Here is a 21,417-nt window from a genome sequence, read left to right as displayed (position 1 = left end):
AAATTTTTAGCAAATATTTCTAATTTATTTTTGTATTCCTTAAAAACAGAACAAATCACAAGTTTAATACCAATACTTCGAAATATTATACATCAAACAAAGCTACCTCCCACTCATGCTGCAAGTTGGTCTAGGTTCTCTTTACTTCTGTTTGCCAGATGATCTTCAATAATCTCTGCATACAGGTTCCTCTTCAAAAGATTATACGCAAGAGGTAAAAGCTGGCCAGCAACTTTATGAAAATACTGAAAAATAAAAGCATTAAGCAGAGCATATAGCAGATGCCTTCGTAAGTAGCACAAAATACATTGAATAGGCACAGTGTTTGACAACGCCTACTTCCAAAATCATTTCAGCTACTGTTATCAGACACCTGGCATTCTGTCCAAGGGGCAATCTTGTCACTCTAAAAGACTAGAGGTGTATCTTGAAGAAAATTAAGAAAACCAGTTAAAAATGTCAGCTTTCCTATTCCTTTAGGTTTTATCTAATTTTCTGACCCCCAACTATGCCCACAAATACTTTTCTTCTCTCCAGTATATTCCCACCAGTCAAAAGTTTAAGATTTTCCTTTGTTGACTGTTTGGAATAGCTGTGCTGAACGTGGGTCTTCATGTCACTCCCTCCCCTGTATCCGCAAATTCCTCCTTTCTCACCTCTGCACGTGACTCTCCACCCCTGTTAAGAGCCGAGGCCACTTTAGACTACTGCCATCACCTACGTGCTCCTAGAACTAGCAACGCTACAGTTTTTGTTGATAATAAACATTTAGTGTTTAGCACAGCACTTACCACATGTTAAACTTTTTCATAACTCTAATGCATTATTTACTTCTCACAACAGTACGTGTGCTGTTGAGCTAGTGCACGTCGACGGCTCCCGTCCACGTCCTGTCGGGCAGGTCGGGCACGGGGCTGCCTGGGCGGTGACTGTTGTCCTGGCCTTGCACCCTGCTTACTTTCACTGACAACCACCACCCACGGGGCAGGCGGAGAAGGGCAGTGTAACGTGGGTCACAGCACGTTCTTAAGACGGACGGGAACTCAACCTCACCGTGTGTGTGTGCGTGCGTGCAGCCCTGCAGATGGTGGGAGAGCGACAGTTTAGTGGAGCGTCAGAAACGCAGTCTCAGGGTTCATCCCAGACCTACTGGGACAATTTGCACTTGAACAGTATCTCCAGGTGATTCATAAGCATTTTACAGTTTAGGGATTGCTGTACTGATTTAAACACGGACTCTGGAACCAGACTGCCTACGTGCATGTGGGCATGATGCTTTGCCTCTCTGACTTGCCTGATCTTACGCAGCTGGGGAAGATGTCACTGAAAACCATTTTAGCCCCAGAAGCATGCCATAGGCTGTAACCTTAGTGCCTCCTCCACCATGAGGCAACTGCAGCTGCGTAAGCAGTGGTTAAGTAAATTTCTGATTTTAATAATTTAAAACATACTTAAAAATAGTATTTATTCTTCATCTAAGAATTCAGGCACAACAAATATCCCCTACCGCAGCAGAAATGAAATGAAGTCTAAGGAAAGGTGTGTACACACCCACGTACATAGCAACAAATACACGTACCAAACTAAAAGGCATGTCCCTACATTATGTCTAATAAGTAATGTCAACCTGAACACAGAGAATCTTGGTTGTTCACGTTTGCCAGAATACAAGGTGAATTTCAAATAAATACTTTTAGAACTGCTTATTCTGAATACAAGCTGACTCCATGTCCTAGCTGTGTTGGAACTGGGGACACACATGCACGTGTGCATGGGGGGCGGGGGGCGGCCTTCCTACTCACCGGGGAGCCGCAGCAGAAGAGGTCCAGGCCCAGCTCGAGGCCCATGCCGTAGTCACACTCGTCGTTGGCGAACTGCACGAAGGTCATCAGCTCCTGAATGGGAGCAAACGCCTTCAGTCTCTCCTCATCACCTGCAGCCTCAACTATTGTCTTGCAAATTCTCTTGAGGTCAGCTGAAAGAAACCAATATAAAAAGATTACACAATGTAAAAAGTGATCTTAACTGTCCTCAAATGCAGAGAGACTGTGAGCTGGGCTTCCCAACGTGACTTTTTGTCCCAGTACAACTGATGCCGCCCGGGCAGTCATCTGTCGCACTGTAAGTTAGAATGGCAATTTTGTAATTTTCCTACAGAGGATTTAAGCATAAAAATGGCGTAACGAGATTTTTTGTATTAGCAAAGTATGACTATTTCATAATGGATTTAGTCACAATCATGATTTTACATAAACTCTCAAAGTTTCATTAGGCTAGTGCAGGAAGTTGGCACATTTGGCCAAACCTGGCTCACCCTATCTTTAACTGCCCTCAAACTAAGAATGTTCTGCATTTTTAAATGGTTGAAAAATAAAAGAAAAAAGAAAAACAAGAATATGTAATGTCAAAGGTTCCAATAGCTCAGAAAAAACAAGGCAATAGGCTAAAATTCTTTAAATTCTACCATATTTTGAGCACGCTGAGGCAAGTATTGTGCTAAGCATCTTACACACTCTTCTACCCTAAATACCCCTATGAAGGGAATATCATTATTTTACATTATATTAAGTAAAAATCAGGCAACTAGCTAGGCAGTTATTCTTTCTTTGGGTCGTGGTATGCACGCTACAGTCAGAAAGACCGAGTTTGATATCCAGGTCCTTCATTTATTAGTGCTAAACATTCTAGATCTTTCCCTTGTGAAAATGGAAATAACACCTACTTTAAGGAGTTGGATGAGGATTAAATAGTATGTATACATCACTTGGTATAGTGAATCACAACACTGACATTTAAGAATTGCTCAAAAATGGTACCTTACTTGCCAGGTTAAAATGTTATTGTAAGAAGCTTCAAAGGGGATATTGGTTAGGAATAAACTCGATTGTGATTTGCTAATCACAGTCACGTTAACAAACTGCCAGTCAATTATACCTCCTCGCAAACAACACTAGGCAAGAGCAAGATTAGGTCCTTAACTTTTGTGTCTTGCTATAACTTCTTATTCAAAATAAGTAAACCACAGAAGGATCTCTAGAGTATTAGACTTGGACATAAAACCCCAGAACCACAAGTAGCGTAGGATAACAGGCTTTACTCCAGGGCACAATTTAACATCTACCACACCCTTAAAGTTTTAGAAACCGCCTTCTCTACGACAAATGTTCTCAACCTTTCTCAAAGATGGTAATGCTTTCTAAAACTTTGGATGGGCTAGTGAGCAGAGAGGCAGAAGAGATTAGAGTCCAAGCGGAAGACTAAACGTGAGCTGGAGCCCACACTCCTTCTCATCGGAGACTGACGACCCCGGGCATCGAGGAGGAGACACAGGACAGATTAGCCTGCCCAAGAGAAATGTAATATGGGCTACATATGTAATTAAACTTTTTCTACTAACCACATTAAAAATGAAACAGGTAAAATTAATTTTAAGATGTTATTAGGCCAGGCACGGTGGCTCACGCCTGTAATCCTAGCACTCTGGGAGGCCGAGGTGGGTGGATCGCTCGAGGTCAGGAGTTCGAGACCAGCCTGAGCAAGAGTGAGACCCTGTCTCTACCAAAAATAGAAAGAAATGATTTGGACAGCTAAAAATCTATATAGAAAAAATTAGCCGGGCATGGTGGCACATGCCTGTAGTCTCAGCTACTTGGGAGGCTGAGGCAGGAGGATCGCTTCAGCCCAGGAATTTGAGGTTGCTGTGAGCTAGGCTGACGCCACGGCACTCACTCTAGCCCGGGCAACACAGCGAGACTGTCTCAAAAAAAAAAAAAAAAAAAGATGTTATTTAACCCAATATTCCAATAGTATCATTTCAACACATTTCCTACTATTTCAATTTATACATTTATATTAATTGAACACAATTACGAATTTTGTCCTCAGTTGCACCAGCCACATGTGACGTGCTAGTGGCCACTGTAATGGACGGCTAACTTCCCCCACATTCATTTCCCACACGGAATTCCTCTGAAGTGGCAGGGGTACAGCAAAAATCAGTACATATGAGTAGCTGTCATCTAGAACATCTCAACCTATTAGCTGGAGATGCACAGTAACATTTGAGAGCAGGTGCTTTAAAGAAATGATTAAAATGCAGATTTCCAGGTCCCGCTCCCAGCGACTGGTAACTACCAGAGCTGGCTAGTTCTGCTCTGAAAAATGGAAGGCCCAGTGTGTGTGCTGGGCAGGAGTACTGGGTTCTTCCTTGGGAAGATGCTCATTCTGATTTCCCTTTAGTTTTATCCCCATGGAACAGGACGATAAATAAAGGAATGCCTAAAGAGATGTTCACAGTAAGAAGGAAATGCAGGGAAGCGGAAAAGAGAAGTGGTTTTTCAACATAGCAATAATTAGATTTTGTGGAGCAGTCCATTTTCAAGGTATCTTTGAACTTATAGCTGAAGTAGTTCTGGATCTTGGGCTTCTGAAAGCTAACTAGTTTTACATGCATATGAAAAAATGTTCACAAAAAACTATTTGAATGCACACTATCTCAGTAATTACTGTTTTACAAGCTCACTGTAATGTCAAAGGTTCCAAAATAGTTCAGAAAAAGTAACTAGGACATAGCTTAAAATCCTTTAATTCTTAAAGATAACTACCATATTTTGAGCACCATGGGGCAAGCACTGTGCTAAGCACCTTAATACTTTTTTACATCCAATACACCCCTGTGAAGTAAATATCATCCTTAACCCCATTTGACAGATGAAAAAGACAAAGTTTAGTGAGGTCAAATAATTTGCTCAAGGTCACAACCTTTGAACCCAGTTTTAATTCAGGCATGACTGACTAAAACCTTTATGAGTAAGGCCTAGTGACCATCTCACAAAAGGTATATGTACATACTTCCTAGTATAAGGAAAATCTTCCTCCGTACATATTAACATACATGCATATAATTCCATGTGAAATATATTACCGTCTGTTTCAGGGAGCTCTCTGTACCCAACATCATTTTTGTCCACTGGAACAACCAAGCCTGCACCATGAAAGGTCTTTGTCACAACCTAAGTTTAAGGGAAAAAAATGGACACTTTAATCATGGAAATAGACCAAAAAAAACCCAAAACAAAACAAAACAAAAAACCTCCCAAAAAACATACAAATCCCCAACATTTTTGCCAAAACATAACATGCAATGACATTTTATTTCAGTAAGTTTGGACTCCAGGGTTAAAGTTTAATACTATTTCTTCCCTTTAAAATCAACTAAAAGTCAAGCACTTGAAGTAATTATAAAACAGTGAGGTAACTGGCTTCTACTAAGCGTGCCAGTCGTTGGACGTCTGCAGGCCGGCTGTCAGGGAGGACCCGGCGCACCCCATTGCAGGAGGCCAGCGAGTAGCAGCTTCTCTAAAGTCAAGTGCCTTCCAGACAGAAAGCGGTAGGAACCTGCCTGGGTGTAAAAGGAAGACAGAAGAAATAGGAATAGTTTTGCCAGCAGGAAGATGTTGGAGGACAAAATTCCTCTCATTCATCTTGCTAAATGTGGACCTCCATAGTTTTGCCTGGAAAATTCAGGGTTTGCACACTTCTCAAAAGTACGGCAATTTCCAGTGTTGTGGTGCCGTTTTCGGAGGCAAATCACATACCCAGTAAGATTTTAAGTGGTAACCTTCAAAGATAAATAACCACCCCCCCCTTCCAGTCTATATGCTTCCTCTAGCCACACTGGTAGCACTATTCTTACGTCTTTCCTTAACAAAACATGTGCTTCAAATATTCCACTTCTTTGTGCGGCCTAGGGGAAATATCCAAGACATAAGGCTACAACTCCAAAAATTAAATTGTAAAGTCCTCTCACCTAAGTCTCTGTATCTTAAAACTTACTTCACTCTAATGCCTCCACTCTCCTACTCCCTCACTCTCTTGGTACTTTCATTATCCTCTATTTAAGCTGCCAGAAAGGATAGAATATTCAGAAGAAGTTTTCAGACAACTGCTCACCATTTTGGAAAAAAATAAATGAAGTAATTGCCTTGTATCTTAATCTTCATGTCAAAATAATTTACAATTGGATTTCAGGATTAAATGTATAAATAAAACCATAATACTAGAATAAATGAAAGGCAAATATTTTTTATAATTTTGTGTTAGGGAAAGAAAAGACAGAGTTGACTATATAAAAGTAAGTCAACTCAAGAACAAAATTAAGAAAAATTAACTGATGAAAAATATCTGCAATATATGTAACAGTAAAATAAAGATTGTCTTTGAACTATAAGGGAGTCTTACAAATAAAGGAAAAGTCTAACATCCAAATAAGAGCACAAGAAAGACTAATTCTAACCCTGACAGAAAAATGCGCAAAGTCCAAGCAGTTTACAAAGAAATAAAAATGGCCAAAAGAAGTGAAAATTATTTATCTTTATAATCAAAGAAATGCTAATTAAAACAACGAAGAATTATTTTATACCTATCAGCATAGAAAAAACTAAAAGGACTAGGAAAAAACCCACAAAATTAGAAACAAAGAAAAGCTACACACACACACAAACACACACAAACACACACACTTCAACTACTCGACCTGGTAATACTAAATCTAGGAATTTCTTCTCAGGAAATAACATAAGTGTGTGAATAAAGATACAAAAGGATATTTATGGCAGGGTTGTCTGTATTTGTGAAAAATCTTCAGCAACCTAAACTTCAAACATAAGCACAGTACCCTGCAGCCACTCAAAATTACAAGGTAGATTAAATTTAGCAACAGGAAGTGATAATCACAATATACTCGTCAATGTAAAATGCAGGCCATCAAACAGTGATAGCGGAAGACAAGGAAGCAGTGGGACAGACGCTAACTTTTCTCCCCCACTCGGGCTGAATGGTACGTGTATTTTCACTTTTTTTTTTTTTTTTTTGAGACTTGCCCTGTTGCCCAGTGAGAGTGCAGTGGCGTCATCATAGCTCACTGCAGCCTCCAGTGAGCGATCCTCACTGGAGCTAGAGCGATCCTCCTGCCTCAGCCTCCCGAGGGGCTGGGACTACAGGCACCACCATTTTTTTGCCCAGTTAATTTATTTTTACATTTTCCACAAATGAGTAACTGTGCTAATTGTCCATCAATTATTAGATGTTATCAAAATCCTTATTATAAAGAGCAGGCAAACTAGGAAAACTCTCTACAGGCGGTGGGTGATATCCTGAGGCATCAGATCAGAGATGCATAGAATGAGACACCCTCATTTTACAGCATCATTTAACCGACATTTTTAAAAATTAAAAAATCTAGATATGAAAAGGTAAAGTGGCATATTAATAAGATTAAATATGTAAGATGTGAATTTAGGTCTCAGATCTGTCACTTATGATCTTGGACAAAAGACTCTATAAAAATCTCAATTTTTTGATCTATGAAATACAATAAATTCCTACTTTGCAGATTTGTTGTAGGGGTCAAAAGATGTAACATAAAGACTTTGCACTCTAAAGTACCAAAAGGTATTGTCAGTATAAAAACACTGATTTTCAGTGTGCTATACAGTGCTCTATTATACTCAAATGGGTATATTATTACTGTCATACACAGGGACAAAGCTAACTCACATACTAGTGGAACTGAATTTTTCAGGAATAGAAAAATATGGATTAAATGAGGATCTCCCAAACAACAATATAAAGGAACAAACTTATAATAGACAAGGGTCTGAAAGTATAGTCACCAAAAGGGGAGGATTAAAACCATGGTTGATTTATAAATTCTTTTTTTCTTCGTATTTGTTTTTACCAGGTATTTCTGTATAAATACTAAAAAGAAACCTCGGCCATCCGCAGTGGCTCATGCCTGTAATCCTAGCACTTGGGAGACCGAGGTGGGTGGATTGTTTGAGCTCAGGAGTTTGAGACCAGCCTGAGCAAGAGCGAGACCCCATCTCTACTAAAAATATAAAGAAATTATCTGGACAAAAATATATAGAAAAAATTAGCCAGGCGTGGTGGCACATGCCTGTAGTCCCAGCTACTTGGGAGGCTGAGGCAGGATTGCTGAAGCCCAGGAGTTTGAGGTTGCTGTGAGCTAGGCTGACGCCACGGCACTCACTCTAGCCTGGGCAACAGAGTGAGACTCTGTCTCAAAAAAAAAAAAAAAAAAAGAAACCTCATGGGGGAGGGGGCCAGGACAAACATATCTATGAAATTTAAACCCCAATCTTATCTGATTTACAGTTATAGGGAAGAACTAAGGAAATCTACTCCAGAAAAATTAGAGATGATAGTAGAAAAATAAAACAAGGCTCTGAGTAAAGAATTTGCTGACAGCTGTTATGTCCACAGAAGCTCAGTCTTTAGTCAAGACAAGTAAGGGAAACACATTAACAAGACCAGAAACGCTACCCTTCCTTTGCGTCATAAGGTAGGAGAAGCTTATGATGACAAGAAAGGGGAAATAGCAACATAATATCTTAATTTAGAAGTGCCATATTGCAATGAGTTGCATTAAAATGTGTGTTTTCAGAAAGTATTTCTGGTCTTTAGGACTAAAAGAAGCATTGCTAAGATTGCAATTTAGTGCCCACAATCTATGGGAACATCAGCCCTGCAGCTGAGCCGAGCTCGGAGGAGCTGAAATGGGATTTTCAATAGCTAAGTGCACTGAAGCGCCTTATAACCAGTGCTGGTTTATTCAGCGATAACCAGCCCTTCATTTGGCTGTAACGTTCAGATGAACCAGCTACAGCAGACACTGGGGAGAGGCTGGAGGAGACGGGAGGAGCCCTGCTTCCAAGAATAAATGATTTTCTCCCCAGACGTTATAAGGACAAACTCCTACAGAATTCTCATTTACCCCAAAGCAGAATTCTTCCAGCGCGTCTGTTAACTTAAATTTCTTTACGTGCATATGTAAATATCATGTACAAAGCTGCTTTCACTTTATGAAAAGATTACCTGATAGAACAAGATTGAGAGGGAGGTACACACCAGCACGAGTCACGCACCCGCAGCAGCGACACGCCCAGCCACGCCACTCGCCCTGTGCACCAACCCGCAGAGCCACCGACCCTGCTCCGGCACTGCCTCCCAGCAGTGCCGGGATGGGGCAGCCGGGGTGCAGCCCCCGAGGGTCGCCACCCAGCTCTCTCTAGGGCAGGGCGGAGAAGGGAAGGGTGAAGCACACGTGGGAGAAATCAAGAGAAAAACATCTGCCAAACAGCACAGCAGTCAGAGACTACCAGATTGAAATCGCACTTTCTTATCTCTCTGTTTCATCTTCACGGTTTTCTGCTCCAGTGAGTAGCCCAGTTCTCTGGCTGCTTCTGTGAGTTTTTCATCTATGTCTTTCAAGAGATTAACTTTCTTTTTATCTGTTACTTCTTTAAGTTTTCGCATCAAAAATAATCTGAAAAAGAAGTAAAGGCCCTCATTACCTTGCAGGCCACTGACTGCTAAGTACACAGACCTCTGGCAGTTAAGGGAGTCGAGTTGAAAATGTCAAATCTATGCAAGAAAAAGTCTGTAGAATAATTACCAGCAGTTCTCTCAAAATGCCTAATAGTTTACTTCAAACAAGAGAAAAGCAATATCAATAAAAAGCTGCCAGTCGCGGAAACAGCAAACCTGATTCAAGTTTGTATCATTTCTCTAATGTCTTAATAAAGATATGAAGTATTTAAAAAGCTAAGATTAATCAAGCTTTCAGTTACATCACTTCAGAGTCAGATACGGCATACTGCTTTGGAAAAGTCTGGTGTAAGAGAAAAAATAATGTGTAGACATCAAAGAGGATTTTTTATTCTTAAAGGGCCAGATGACACTGTTACAACAGTTAAGGTCAACAGATTTTTTTTTAAATGTTCAAATTTGTGTTAAGAAAAGTTTAGATAATGTGAAAGGAAAGCTACTTCATAAGCTTATAGAAAAGTATAATCCAAAGTAGTTTTTATAAAAATAACTTCATGTTTACTGTAGACAGATTAAGATTTTTGCCAGCAGCGTAAAGGGGGAGTAGAGGAGCTGCAAGTGGCCTTCAGCTGGTCACGCAAGTCCATGTCCCTCTGTGCAGCCAGCACCAGACTCCCAGCACGAGGGTTACCTCTGCCCATACCAGCACTGGAGAGTCTGTGTTAATCAGTGTTCACCGCAACACGGCTATGGGCTGAGAGCATTTTTAGTGGGTGCTGTTCTTAGCTCTGTTTACTATCAGGAAACTGAGGCACAGAGGATGATCAACTTACCCAAGTTGAGAGCGCTAGTAAGGATAAAGTGCCACAGAAACACAAATCACCAAAACCCGTATCTTCTGATCACAGCAGCAGTTACGCTAAATCTTACCTTCAATCATAATCAACCGTGTCTCAAGAGGATACATTTACAGTAACCATGAAAAGCAAATTTGATCACGTCAGGCCTGTGTGAACCAGACTTCATAGTCTCCGTCAACCTCTGGCATGGCACAGAGGACTTTACCCCGTGCCATGCATTTTCATACTTCCATGCACATTCTGATCCCTTACCTAAAACACCCATCTTCCCATTCTTTCCAGTAAGTTCTTATGTCTCTATCAAGGCCCAGATAAGTATCTTCTTAATTCCACTATTTAAGGTACTCAGCGGCTGCCACCCCATACTACCACATTATGACTCTCTCTGTGCCAATGAAGCTTTTGTCTCTGCTCCAAACCTCCTACCTAATACTTTGCTTTGTGATGCTTAAAGATAAGGTGCAATATGCAAACTGAAACCATAATCATAAACATTTTGTGCTATGTTACATTAAATCCATTGGAATGCCCTCAACTCTGAATTTTTTTTTTTTTTTTTTTTTTTGAGACAGTCTCACTGCTGCCCAGGCTGGAGTGCCGTGGCATCAGCCTAGCTCACTGCAACCTCAAACTCCTGGGCTCAAACAATCCTCCCTCCTTAGCATCCCGAGTAGCTAATTTTTCTATTTTTAGTGGAGACGGGGTCTCGCTCTTGCTCAGGCTGGTCTTGAACTCCTGATCTCAAGCAATCCTCCTGCACGTCAGCCTCCCAGAGTGCTAGGATTACAGGCATGAGCCACCACGCCCGACCTGAATTCTGAATATATTTTTAACTATGCATGTTTTATACCATCATGCAATGATCATTTGGATACTATTATTGGTTCACCAAGTTATACACATCTTCCAAATGTTGAAACTTTTCATTATATCAAATTCATTCCATTATATAACATTATGAAAAAAATCACATTAATTAATATTACAACTCTCATTATAAAAGTCTTTAGGTAGTGAGAAGCCGTCAAGCTCACAGTGGCATTACAACTTTCTCCAATTTAATTTTTGTTTGAAACCTTGAATTTTATTACTGACAAAAAATACAGTCAGTCGTTTTCTTTGATTCATTTGACAGAACGTCTGCCAGAATCCATGCCTGAAGAGTTTGTCACTCATTCTTCTCAAGTGAGAGTGGGGAGAAGTTCAACTCACAACTCAAGCACGTTAAGTGCTTTTTTCCTCGAGACAAACCACAGTACTTCAGTATGCAGAGTGCTTTCTACGTATTTCTGATTTCATCACACAGAATGTTAAAAAGATGTATTCAACAGTAAAGATCTAGTACATTTATACTGCTTCATCATCGATATCTTTTCATTTTACAAATTTTTTTTATTTTTATTTTTTCAGAGACAAGGCCTCGCTATATTGCCCACGATGGACTCAAACTCCTGGGCTCAAGTGATCCTCCTGCCTCAGCCTCCTGAGTAGCTGGGATACAAGCCTGTCCCCATGCCTGGCTACATCACTGACATTCTTAAATGACACCTGCATAATATTACTGCTGTGAATAACGCAACGACTGCTGCTGATTTGGTGGTGCTGCCTTGATTCCTGCCAACAGTATTACCCACCATTACCTTTGTGCTACTGGAGCAAAAATAACTATTTGTATAGGTTATCATCACAAACAGTTTTGGTCTTGGGTAAAGGACCCAAGGGGTCCTTGAGGTCGAAACTATTAACACATATGGCCGGGCACAGTGGCTCACGCCTATAATCCTAGCACTCTGGGAGGCCGAGGCGGGAGGATCGTTTGAGCTCAGGAGTTCGAGACCAGCCTGAGCAAGAGTAAGACCTCGTCTCTACTGAAAATAGAAATTAGCTGGACAAAAATACGTAGAAAAAAATTAGCCGGGTGTGGTGGCGCATGCCTGTAGTCCCAGCTAGTCAGGAAACTGAGGCAGAGGGACTGCTTGAGCCCAGGAGTCTGAGGTTGCTGTGAGCTAGGCTGATGCCATGGCACTCTAGCCAGGGTGACAGAGTGAGACTCTGTCTCAAAAAAAAAAAAAAACCTATTAACATTTATTTTAGGAAAAAAAAATAGGATAGAGAAAAAAAAAATCACTGACTTTGTTGTCCAAAAATATTTTTAAATTATGTTTAGGTATTTTACCATGTACACTGACAATATCAAATTGAATCATTCTACACTATTCTTTTATCTGCCCTCTTCAAAACAAAGTCAACAAATCAATATCAAGGCATTATAGCATAAGGACATTTTATATTTACCTAATCTTCCCTATTGCTGGATACATGTTTCCAATTTTTCATTTTTATAAACAATGTGTGATAAACACACATATTTGTGTCCCTGTTCAAAATTCCTTTTGATAAATTGCTAGAATTGGAATTGCTGACCTAGAGGTACAAATGTGTATTTGGCACTATACCTGGCAATGTTAGTTATCTGTCAAGAAATCTCAGACTATGGTGGTTTAAACATTTTTCAAACTGTTCTCTACAAAGGTTTTACCAATTAACACAATAGTAAGGTTTCCTATACCCTAAACATCATTGGTTAGTACCATTCTTCAATCTTTACTGGCTTAATTAGCATTTCTTTAGCTACTATTAAATCATACAGAGAGCTACTGTCCCTGGGTATAAAAATAATTTGTTTATAACAAAAGATCTGCCTTGAAAGACCTTAGAATTAAAAAATGTAGAAAGAAATTAATTAGCTGATTTAAGTAAAGGAAGGTTATAGTAAGTATTAAGTATAATACTTAAAACACAGTTATAAAACTTGAAAAGTACTAAAACAGTTATATCTCAAGTCATCTTTTACATCTATATTTGAGAGAAATTATTGGAGGTAGTTCCTTAAGTATTCACGTGCTGATTTTCACCTAAGTTATAAATAATGTTATTCATGTATATTTTCTTTTTTCCTTTTCTGCGTTCCCCAATAAGCTAAAAAAAAATAACAGTCTTGGGTTATTTAGTTAACTAACATAATATTTCTTTTTTAAAAAAGTATTCTATGAAGACAAAACTAATAATACAAATGAAAAATTAGGTGTTTTACATGCTAAGGTATTTGTAGAGTGAAGAAATTCCTGGAGTATCTGCTCTTCTCTGGGGCAGGCACCGAGCACAAGGCAAAGCCTCTGCCCTCACTGAACTCACACGTTCATGTGAGACAGACAAGCAAACAACTCTAGTTTCTAATAAAGACAGCACCCGTTTAAATGACAAATCCAAAGGCTTTAAAAGAACTATATAAATTACAAATATCAAGCAACATTTTAAATGAAACTAAGAGATATTAGAAGAGAAGGAACCTTTTCGACATCTGCAACGCAGCTGCCCTGTAGATACCCCAGTGTGTAGACAGGCAGCACAGTCTAGTGGTTGTACCAGGTTGACTTAGTCTGAATTCCCTTTACTGCCAGTTGGCACTATCAAACCACAGGGAATAAAAGCCCTTTAAAAGGAGATTATTGAAAGAGGTCACGCGATACATTATCTCCTTATATCTGAAGTGATTAAGATTGCTTTCTTCATTTTATTACAACGCAAACTACACAGTCACTGACAAAGGGCTTTAAGTCATGCTGTGGCTGACGCAGGACAGACTGGCTCACTCAGCTCCATTCCACCCCCTCCCACACGGGAGCCTGCTGCATCCCCTACTGCCCTTCAGCTCCCGTGGGACCCAGCCCTCCCAGGCAGACGCAATTCTTTTGACATCTGACAGGTGGGAGAGGTACCAAGTGGAGGCTGTGCTTCTGCCGTTTCCACCGTGAGCACAGCTGTGGAGGCACCTGATGCTTCCCGAGCGGCCGTAGCTGAGATCTCAGCACCAGGTCCTTAGCGTCATGGGGTTGAGAGGCACAGGGCAGGCATCCATTTTACTGATACAGGTTATTATCAAAGACAATGTGGTCCTAGAGCCACCCGCTGTGCCCAGCTTCCTGATGGCGGCAGAGACATAAAATCCACTGGTGAGCCAGCTCTGCCACCTGGCTGTCCTTCTTGGAAGCTCAGCCTGCTCCATCAGCCCTTCCAAGGATTTTATAAGCACCTACTTTATTAAACTTTTCTGTTTGAACTATACACAGTGAGCTCTTATAATGAACTCTTAATGGCAGTATTTATCTAAAAAAATCTTTTGATTTTACCCTGGGACATCTGAGGTCAAGATTATTATTTTCATTAAATAAAACAATTAGTTATATAAGAGGCATATTTTTTGATGAAGAGTGGCAAAATGAAGTGTAGATAAGACACTATCTGCAGAAGTCGTAGAAATAATCTCTAGAAATCTACAATTGTTGGCTGGCCCCAAATCCCCTTTGTAATAGATATAGTACAAAAATTATAAACAGATATTTAATCATAAATAGAAATTAAATATTTTCTTACTTGACTGCGGCAAACACATTATCTCCACTTTGAACAATCATACAATTTTTCTTTGCTTCATTTATACCAACATATACAGGAAGTTCATCAGGAGAATCCCTGTTTAAGGAAAAGATATTAAAAGTTTAGCTGCCCATGATTTATACTATCAGGCAAGTGAAATTTTAGGTCTACAGACAACTATTTATACCTGTATTTCTTTTATTGGAACAAATTTGCCAAGTTTAAACTCTAAGTTTCTCAGGAATATCTACGAAAATCTTATTTATATAACAGAACCTAAAATTAAGATTCTTAGGACCTAGTTGCTTTTATACCCAAATACAAAGAAAGGGGGAATAAGTCCTGTCAAAGGAAGTAGGAAAAATTATACACACCATCGTAATTTTAGAGTTTGTAGAAAAGAAAAAAGTAGAAATAAAAAAAGGAAACAGGACAGAGGATTATAAACCACTAGAGAGAAAAGGATTCTATTCATGTATATAACCAAATCCTTTTTATTTTAAAATTGAGGAAGCAAATACAGAGAGGTTAAGTTACTCAGCCAAGATCCCAGTAAGTTAATGTCAGAGCCGGAAGGAGAATCCATATGACCCAACTCCCAGTCCCATGTGCATTCTACTCTACCATGATACTTCTTCTGGGCATGATGCGTCTATTATCTTACATTTAATTTCGACTCGAAAGGACAGCATCTCTACCAGTACAAGTGGACGAGGTACCCTCCCCCTGGAGCTACCTCTATTTCTTAACATTGCAAGCATCCTGCATGCATTTATTTAATCCTCACAATTGCTATCAGGTATTTACAATCATTATCCCCATTGTTACAGGATAAGAAACTGAGTCACAGAAAGTCACAATCACTAGTGACTGTCACAGGGTCACACAGATAGGCAATAGGGCCCGTCTGACCTCACAGCCCACTTTTAACTACCAGCTGCCACTCTACACCATGGAAGCACATAGCTTAAGTCACAACAGTTGCTCTGAATCATCTTTCTTGGCCTAAAAGAGCTCTTCTGAACCCAAAAGGGAAAAAAATTTATAAAAACAAAGGAAGAACCAGTGAGATTAAATCTAAAGAGTTCACTCATCCTAGGGAAGGTTCATGTGGTAACAGCAAGAACACCACGTGGCTCACGTACCCATGAATAGGGGACAAGTGCGCGTCACTGGGGCATTGTCATATTCACTAGCAGGACAGTAGCTGTGTTTTAGAGAAGACAGGATCCTTTACCTGAAATACCCCATATGGTACTGAGTTTTACTATCTCCAATAATAATGGTCTGGAACTCGGGAGGATCATAGTAAAACCTCCAGTGAAGGTTAAAATTCAGGCCTGTTGATTTTTTCTTCATTTTATGTTTTCCAGCAAGGATATCATACGGACCCACTAACTGAAGTCCAAGGCTTGCAGAAAGTGAATCTACAAAGAAAATAAGTTTATTTAAACAATACTTTCTGGAGATAGACAGGAAATAATGTCCTTTTTATTGAGACAGTCTCGCTCTGTCACCCCAGCTAGAGTACAGTGGCGTCATAATAGCTCACTACAACCTCAAACTTCTGAGCTCAAGCTATCCTCCTGCCTTGGCCTCCCAAAATGCTAGGATTACAGGCATGAGCCACCGTGCCTGGCCTACTATGCATGACTTTGAATAGCACATGATATTCCATTATAAAGACACAGTTATTCATCTATTCTATTGATGGACATTTACTATTTCTGATTTTTTTCTATTCTAAAAATGCTTCAGTGAACATCTTTGCTAATAAGTGTACACAGTCATAACTACTTTTAGAGAAACTGCTGCACAGTTGTTTTGATATATTGCCAAAATTCAAAGTATGTACCAATATACATTTCCATCTGTAGTGTATGAGTGCTTCCTAGTTAAAAAAATTTAAACAGTACAAAAGGGTATACAGTGAAAAGTAACTTCACACAACCCATCATCAGTTTCTTGTGTATCTTTTCAGAGAGTTAATATGAAAAGTATATAGGGATGTGTGTACCCTCAACCTTTTTTTTTTGAAAGACTAAGGGTAGCATGCTCTATACATTCTTTTCACTTAATGTATTTCAGGCATCATACTTTATCATTTCCTAAAAATCTATCTCAATCTCTTAAAAGTATGAATAGCTACTGAATAGATGTGTTATTAATGGGCATTTAGACCATTTCCCTTTTTTTGTTTCAATAAATATCCTTGAACATAATTCTTACTTCATCTGATCCTTAACTTCCTAGAAACAGAACTGCTGGATCATGCGGAAACTCCTGCAACATAGGAAAGTGCTTGCTTCCCTCCACACTCCCAAAGAACACCAGGAAATTATTTACCTTTGCCAATAGGTGACAAAGGTAAATGGCATATTCCACCATTAATTTATATTTCTCTTGTTAGATACAGCTTTCGAAATGTTCCTTGTTTATGAACTGTTCATATCCTCGGGCCAGTTTCTTGGTAAGTTTTCTTTTCCACTCACAGAATCATTCCGGAGCAACTCACCGGCAGGCTTCTCAGGATCCAGCTCTTCACAGAACTTCCAGAAGTGGTAGAAGTCTTCAGGGAAGGAGAGCTTATAATGATTTTCTACTTCTTTTCGAAGCTCACTGGAGACATCAGCTTCACAGGATTTACTCTTCTTCACATCAACTGTCTTTTCACACTGAAAATTGGCAAACAAAACTTAGTTCTCCAAATTAACTTTAGTAACTTCAGTAACTTTCCTTGCATCACAACAGTGCTCATTCTTGTTCACCCGACTCAATTGGATACATGTGTTTTCTTTAAGACTAAGTGGTATTTGAGTAAAATCTGGGGATTCTTTTGAGCAAAGAAAAAAGAACAGTTTATATGGTGGTTAAGTGGGACCCACCCATCTTTAAATATACTTCTCTAAAAGAAACAAAAAACAAGTAAAAAAGAAACAGTAAAGAGCAAGAAAAGATGAATAAAGAAAAGGCAGGTTTTGCCCTCTTTTATTTAACAAGATGTCATCATGCCTTTTGTTTAAATTCATTGATCACACCAGAAGCAAATTGTCAGAAAGAACTTGATTTAAGGGATTTACCAGTTAAAAAGTTGTGTCTTCAGCAAAGTCCACCCAGAGTTGTGTCTGGGCTGTTCATTACCATCATTCCTCAGCCTTCAACTTTAAAACAGATTCCTCCCTTTTGATATTGCAAATAAGAGGAAAGGTCAGTGACAATGCTGAGTATCAACAGTCCCTAACAAGGTTAGCAGAACAGCACTAAACTCTAGGCCAAAAATCCAGTTCAGAAAAGGCTTTAATGCCAGGATTAGGTCATAATACTCATCTCTAGCACCTCTGCAATGTAGTTTCATTACGTAAGTGTGCTAGGTTTTACAATGCCTATCAGATATTTGGTAACCTTCCGTAAAGATACATGCTTAGCTGGAGGTTACTTATCTTTAGTTTTCTAAGTAGCAATCGTTTTTCTTTCTAGGAACGCAGATCCTTTTTTCTTTTTGGATTAATTTCCTTCCTTCTGATTCTTCCTTTCTATTTAGACCAGAGGTTCTCAACTGTGGGTAATTTTGACCCCCAGGTGACATGTGGTAATATCTAGAGATCTTTCTGGTTGTCACAAACTGGGGGTATGGGGTATTAGAGGCACCTAGTGGGGTAAGAGGCAAGGATGCTGCTCAGCATCCTACAATGCACAGGACAGATCCCCTCAGCAAAGACTCATCTGGCCCCAAATGTCAACAGCACTAAAGTTGAGAAATTCTGACCCACATGTTTCTCGTATTTATATTCTTCCATTTTCCCAGTAGGCTCGAGTTTATTGATGGTAGGTATCAAAGTCCACAAAATGTATTTATGAATCAGATGACAGATACAAGGACATTCATGACGGCACTGATTCCAAGAGCAAAAAACAGAAGAAACAAAATTACCGTTGGCAGGAGAAGACAAGTATGGAAAAGTTGGGTCTCCCTATATGCAGATTTCACATCCAGGAATACTATATTCTCCCTCCGAGTTTGGTTGAAAAGAAATCCACATATAAGTGGACCCTCATCGAAGGTCAAACCCATATTGTTTGAGGGTCAAGTCTATTTCCTTTTCATTAAGTGTAATAAGAAAGGCTTTCAAGCAACAGAATATTATACTTGGTTCCACAGGGCCAATTTCAGGACTTGAATATGCACAGATTTTGGTATATGCAGGGGGTGGGGAGTGTCCTGGAACCAATCCCCTTCATACACCAAGGGACAACCATACAGCTATACAACAATATGGACCAATCTTAATAATATATTTAATGAACAAAAGAGTCCTCAAAAATTATATGCAGCATGATAGCCTTTTATGAAGTTCAAAAACAAGCAGAGAAAACACAAAATTCAGATTGGTAGTGACACAGAATGACTGTGGGCGACAGGAAGCAGTTAGGCAGAACTGATAGGGGAGGAATACATACACTGATATACAGAGTTGCTGTCAGTGTTTCAGATCTTGGGTTGGGCAATGGGTTCACAGGTGTTTGTTATTATTACTTATCTTAAGGTAAAAAAGAACCATGAATTGACCAATGATCAAAGTTTATTATACCAAAGATTATTCGTCTTAGGCCATAAAAAAATTAAATTGAACAAAAAGGCTGTAGAAATATGGATCCTTAAGTGAATGTTGATAACATAGCAAACAATAGTAATAATAAAGATAACGGTAAAAACAAGCAACTTAGCAGTATGTGCCATGCCACTGTTCTAAGCACTTTCTATGGATTAACTCATTTAATGCTCAACTACCTTATGAGCCAGATACAATTATCCTCACTTTACAGATGAAAAAACTGAGGTTAACTTTCCTTATGCCCTTACTAGGAAGTGGAAGAGAAGGGACTTAAACCCAGGTTTAAATCTGGCTCCAAACCACAGATCCTCTACCATTTCCAAACACAGAGCAGTAGGGACATATCAAATCCTAACCCATCCTATCTTCTGCTTTTATAACTGTCTTTGCTAAGACTTTCAAAGACTGCCTCCAAACTTAGATGTTGGAAAGCCTTAACCTGCCTTGCTAAAAGGCAGTTCTGCTGCACAATAGTTAGGTTGCTTGGGTTGACCCCTGACTCCGATTTCTAGCTGACCCCTTGGATAAGTTACTTAACCTCTCTGTGCCTTGTTTTCTCATCCACGAAAAGGACATACGTAGTACCTATATCATAGAGTTGTTCCGAGGAATGAGTTATTATATGTAAAAACACACAGAACAGTCCTAGCACATAATATATAAACGCTGCCCATTATGGTTGGTTATAAAAGTCTCTACAGACTCGTCTTCATTTTTGGTATTGTATTTCTAACTAAGCCTATCACTCCACCAAAGCAGCTCTTCACTGCGCTTTCAAAGACAGACGATGATTTTTTTCAGCTGTGCCTTAACCCACATGCCAGTTCAGCATCTCCAAATCCTTAACAACTAGAATTTAGGACAGCTGTCTCCTTCAGACGCCACACTTATCCTTTACCCTGGCGTTCCTGCATGACCCAACATGAAGAATGCCTATAACCATGGCCCTCTAACAGTAATTAAGTCCTCTAACACTATCTCACCCTGTCCAATTTATAATACAGTCAGAGTAGTTTTTCTACAACTTTAGTTATCACAATGACACTTCTTTCCTGCCTGATTCCCCTTATTGCTACTGCAGTGGTGATGGAACTTCTGAAATGGTATGGAAGTATGAGAGAAACCACACACTTTCGTCACCCTCCCTCATTCGTGCCGTTATGACCCGGCCCCTCTTACTTTCCCCTCTCCCAGGATCCGGCTAGGCCGAACGCGCCACTGTGCCCCCAAACCCCCTTTACTTTTACGTCTGGGGATCTCTTATTTTTCTCCTCTGCCTTCAAAAACCATTTTCAAATGTGAGTTGCCTTACGTCTTCCTTAACATCCCCCAGGGCTTGTTAAATCCTCCGGCGTTTCCACAGTACTTTCTACACACCAGCGTTATAATCCCCAACAAAAAAGTTACAGTAAAAGGCAGGTTCACTCGTGCCCGCCTCTCCAGGCGGAGGCTCTCCGCGGAGCAGGGGCGGGTGGCTTCACCCCGCACGCGCAGCGCCCCGCACGACGTCTGGCATGTCACCGATTTCCAGCCAACCTGGCAGGCCGAATCCATGAAGCCGGGGTTGGCTTAATCTGCTCCCCGGGACCCGCGCCCGGAGGAGTCGGCATAAGATGCAGAGGCGCAAGGTCCCCGGCCCAAGGCCCGGCAGGACGCGCAACAGCAGCCCTGCACAGGACCCGCGGCAGAGCGCAGCTCCGGGCACAGTCACTCCTAAGCAGTCGCTCAGCAATCACTGGATGAATAAAATGTGCTTCCCCTGGGTCCCCTGGGTGTCACCCACAGCGGCCCCCGGAGCCCGCACAGCCTCCCCGGCAGTACCTGCTGTCCCTCCCTGCCGGACCTCCGCTTCCCGCCGCCGACCATCCTGCAGCCCCAGCGCCCGCGAAACCCCGCGCTCCGCAGCCGCTTCCTGGAGCCGCCGACTGCATCCGGGTTCAAAAGCCGCCAGTGCGCACGCCTGCGCCGCCGCGGGCGCGCCCTGGGGGGGAGGCCCCGCCCAGGCCCCGCCCACTCCGCGGCCGGGCGGGTTCGGTCCGCGCCGCCGCCGCTCGGCGCCCGCTGAGGCTCCTTCCCCGGCACCTTCGGGGCGCTTCGGAGACCGCGGACTGCAGGACCTGAGGTGCTCCCTAGCGGCCGGGGTCGGTGCACGGCGCTGC

The 21,417-nt window shown here is 40.8% G+C and overlaps 1 protein-coding gene across 1 annotated transcript; it reads right to left on the bottom strand.

Moving 5' to 3' along the window:
• LOC123638702 (histone PARylation factor 1) lies at nucleotides 1–21,192 on the bottom strand. Its single transcript, XM_045552517.1, has 8 exons — nucleotides 21,080–21,192; nucleotides 17,161–17,320; nucleotides 15,883–16,072; nucleotides 14,643–14,741; nucleotides 9,196–9,346; nucleotides 4,925–5,012; nucleotides 1,803–1,975; nucleotides 1–245 (listed from the first exon to the last, which is right to left on the bottom strand). The coding sequence occupies exons 1-8, from the start codon at nucleotides 21,122–21,124 to the stop codon at nucleotides 114–116; spliced, it is 1,038 nt and encodes a 345-aa protein (XP_045408473.1). The 5' UTR covers nucleotides 21,125–21,192; the 3' UTR covers nucleotides 1–113.
• Nucleotides 21,193–21,417: the final 225 nt, after the last annotated feature.

Source organism: Lemur catta, chromosome 5 (assembly GCF_020740605.2).
Source record: "Lemur catta isolate mLemCat1 chromosome 5, mLemCat1.pri, whole genome shotgun sequence".
Taxonomy (NCBI): domain Eukaryota; kingdom Metazoa; phylum Chordata; class Mammalia; order Primates; family Lemuridae; genus Lemur; species Lemur catta.
This window is presented reverse-complemented; position numbering and strand designations above follow the sequence as displayed.

Bases quoted from the DNA above. Each gene is read 5' to 3' on its own strand.
- LOC123638702 (XM_045552517.1), bottom strand. From the start codon at position 21,124: ATGGTCGGCGGCGGGAAGCGGAGGTCCGGCAGGGAGGGACAGCAG. The intron at 16,073-17,160 runs GTGAGTTGCTCC...TTTTCTTTGTAG, and splicing joins GGATCCTGAGAAGCCTGCCG to ATTCACTTTCTGCAAGCCTT. The intron at 14,742-15,882 runs GTAAAGGATCCT...TTCCTTAAACAG, and splicing joins TACCATATGGGGTATTTCAG to GGATTCTCCTGATGAACTTC.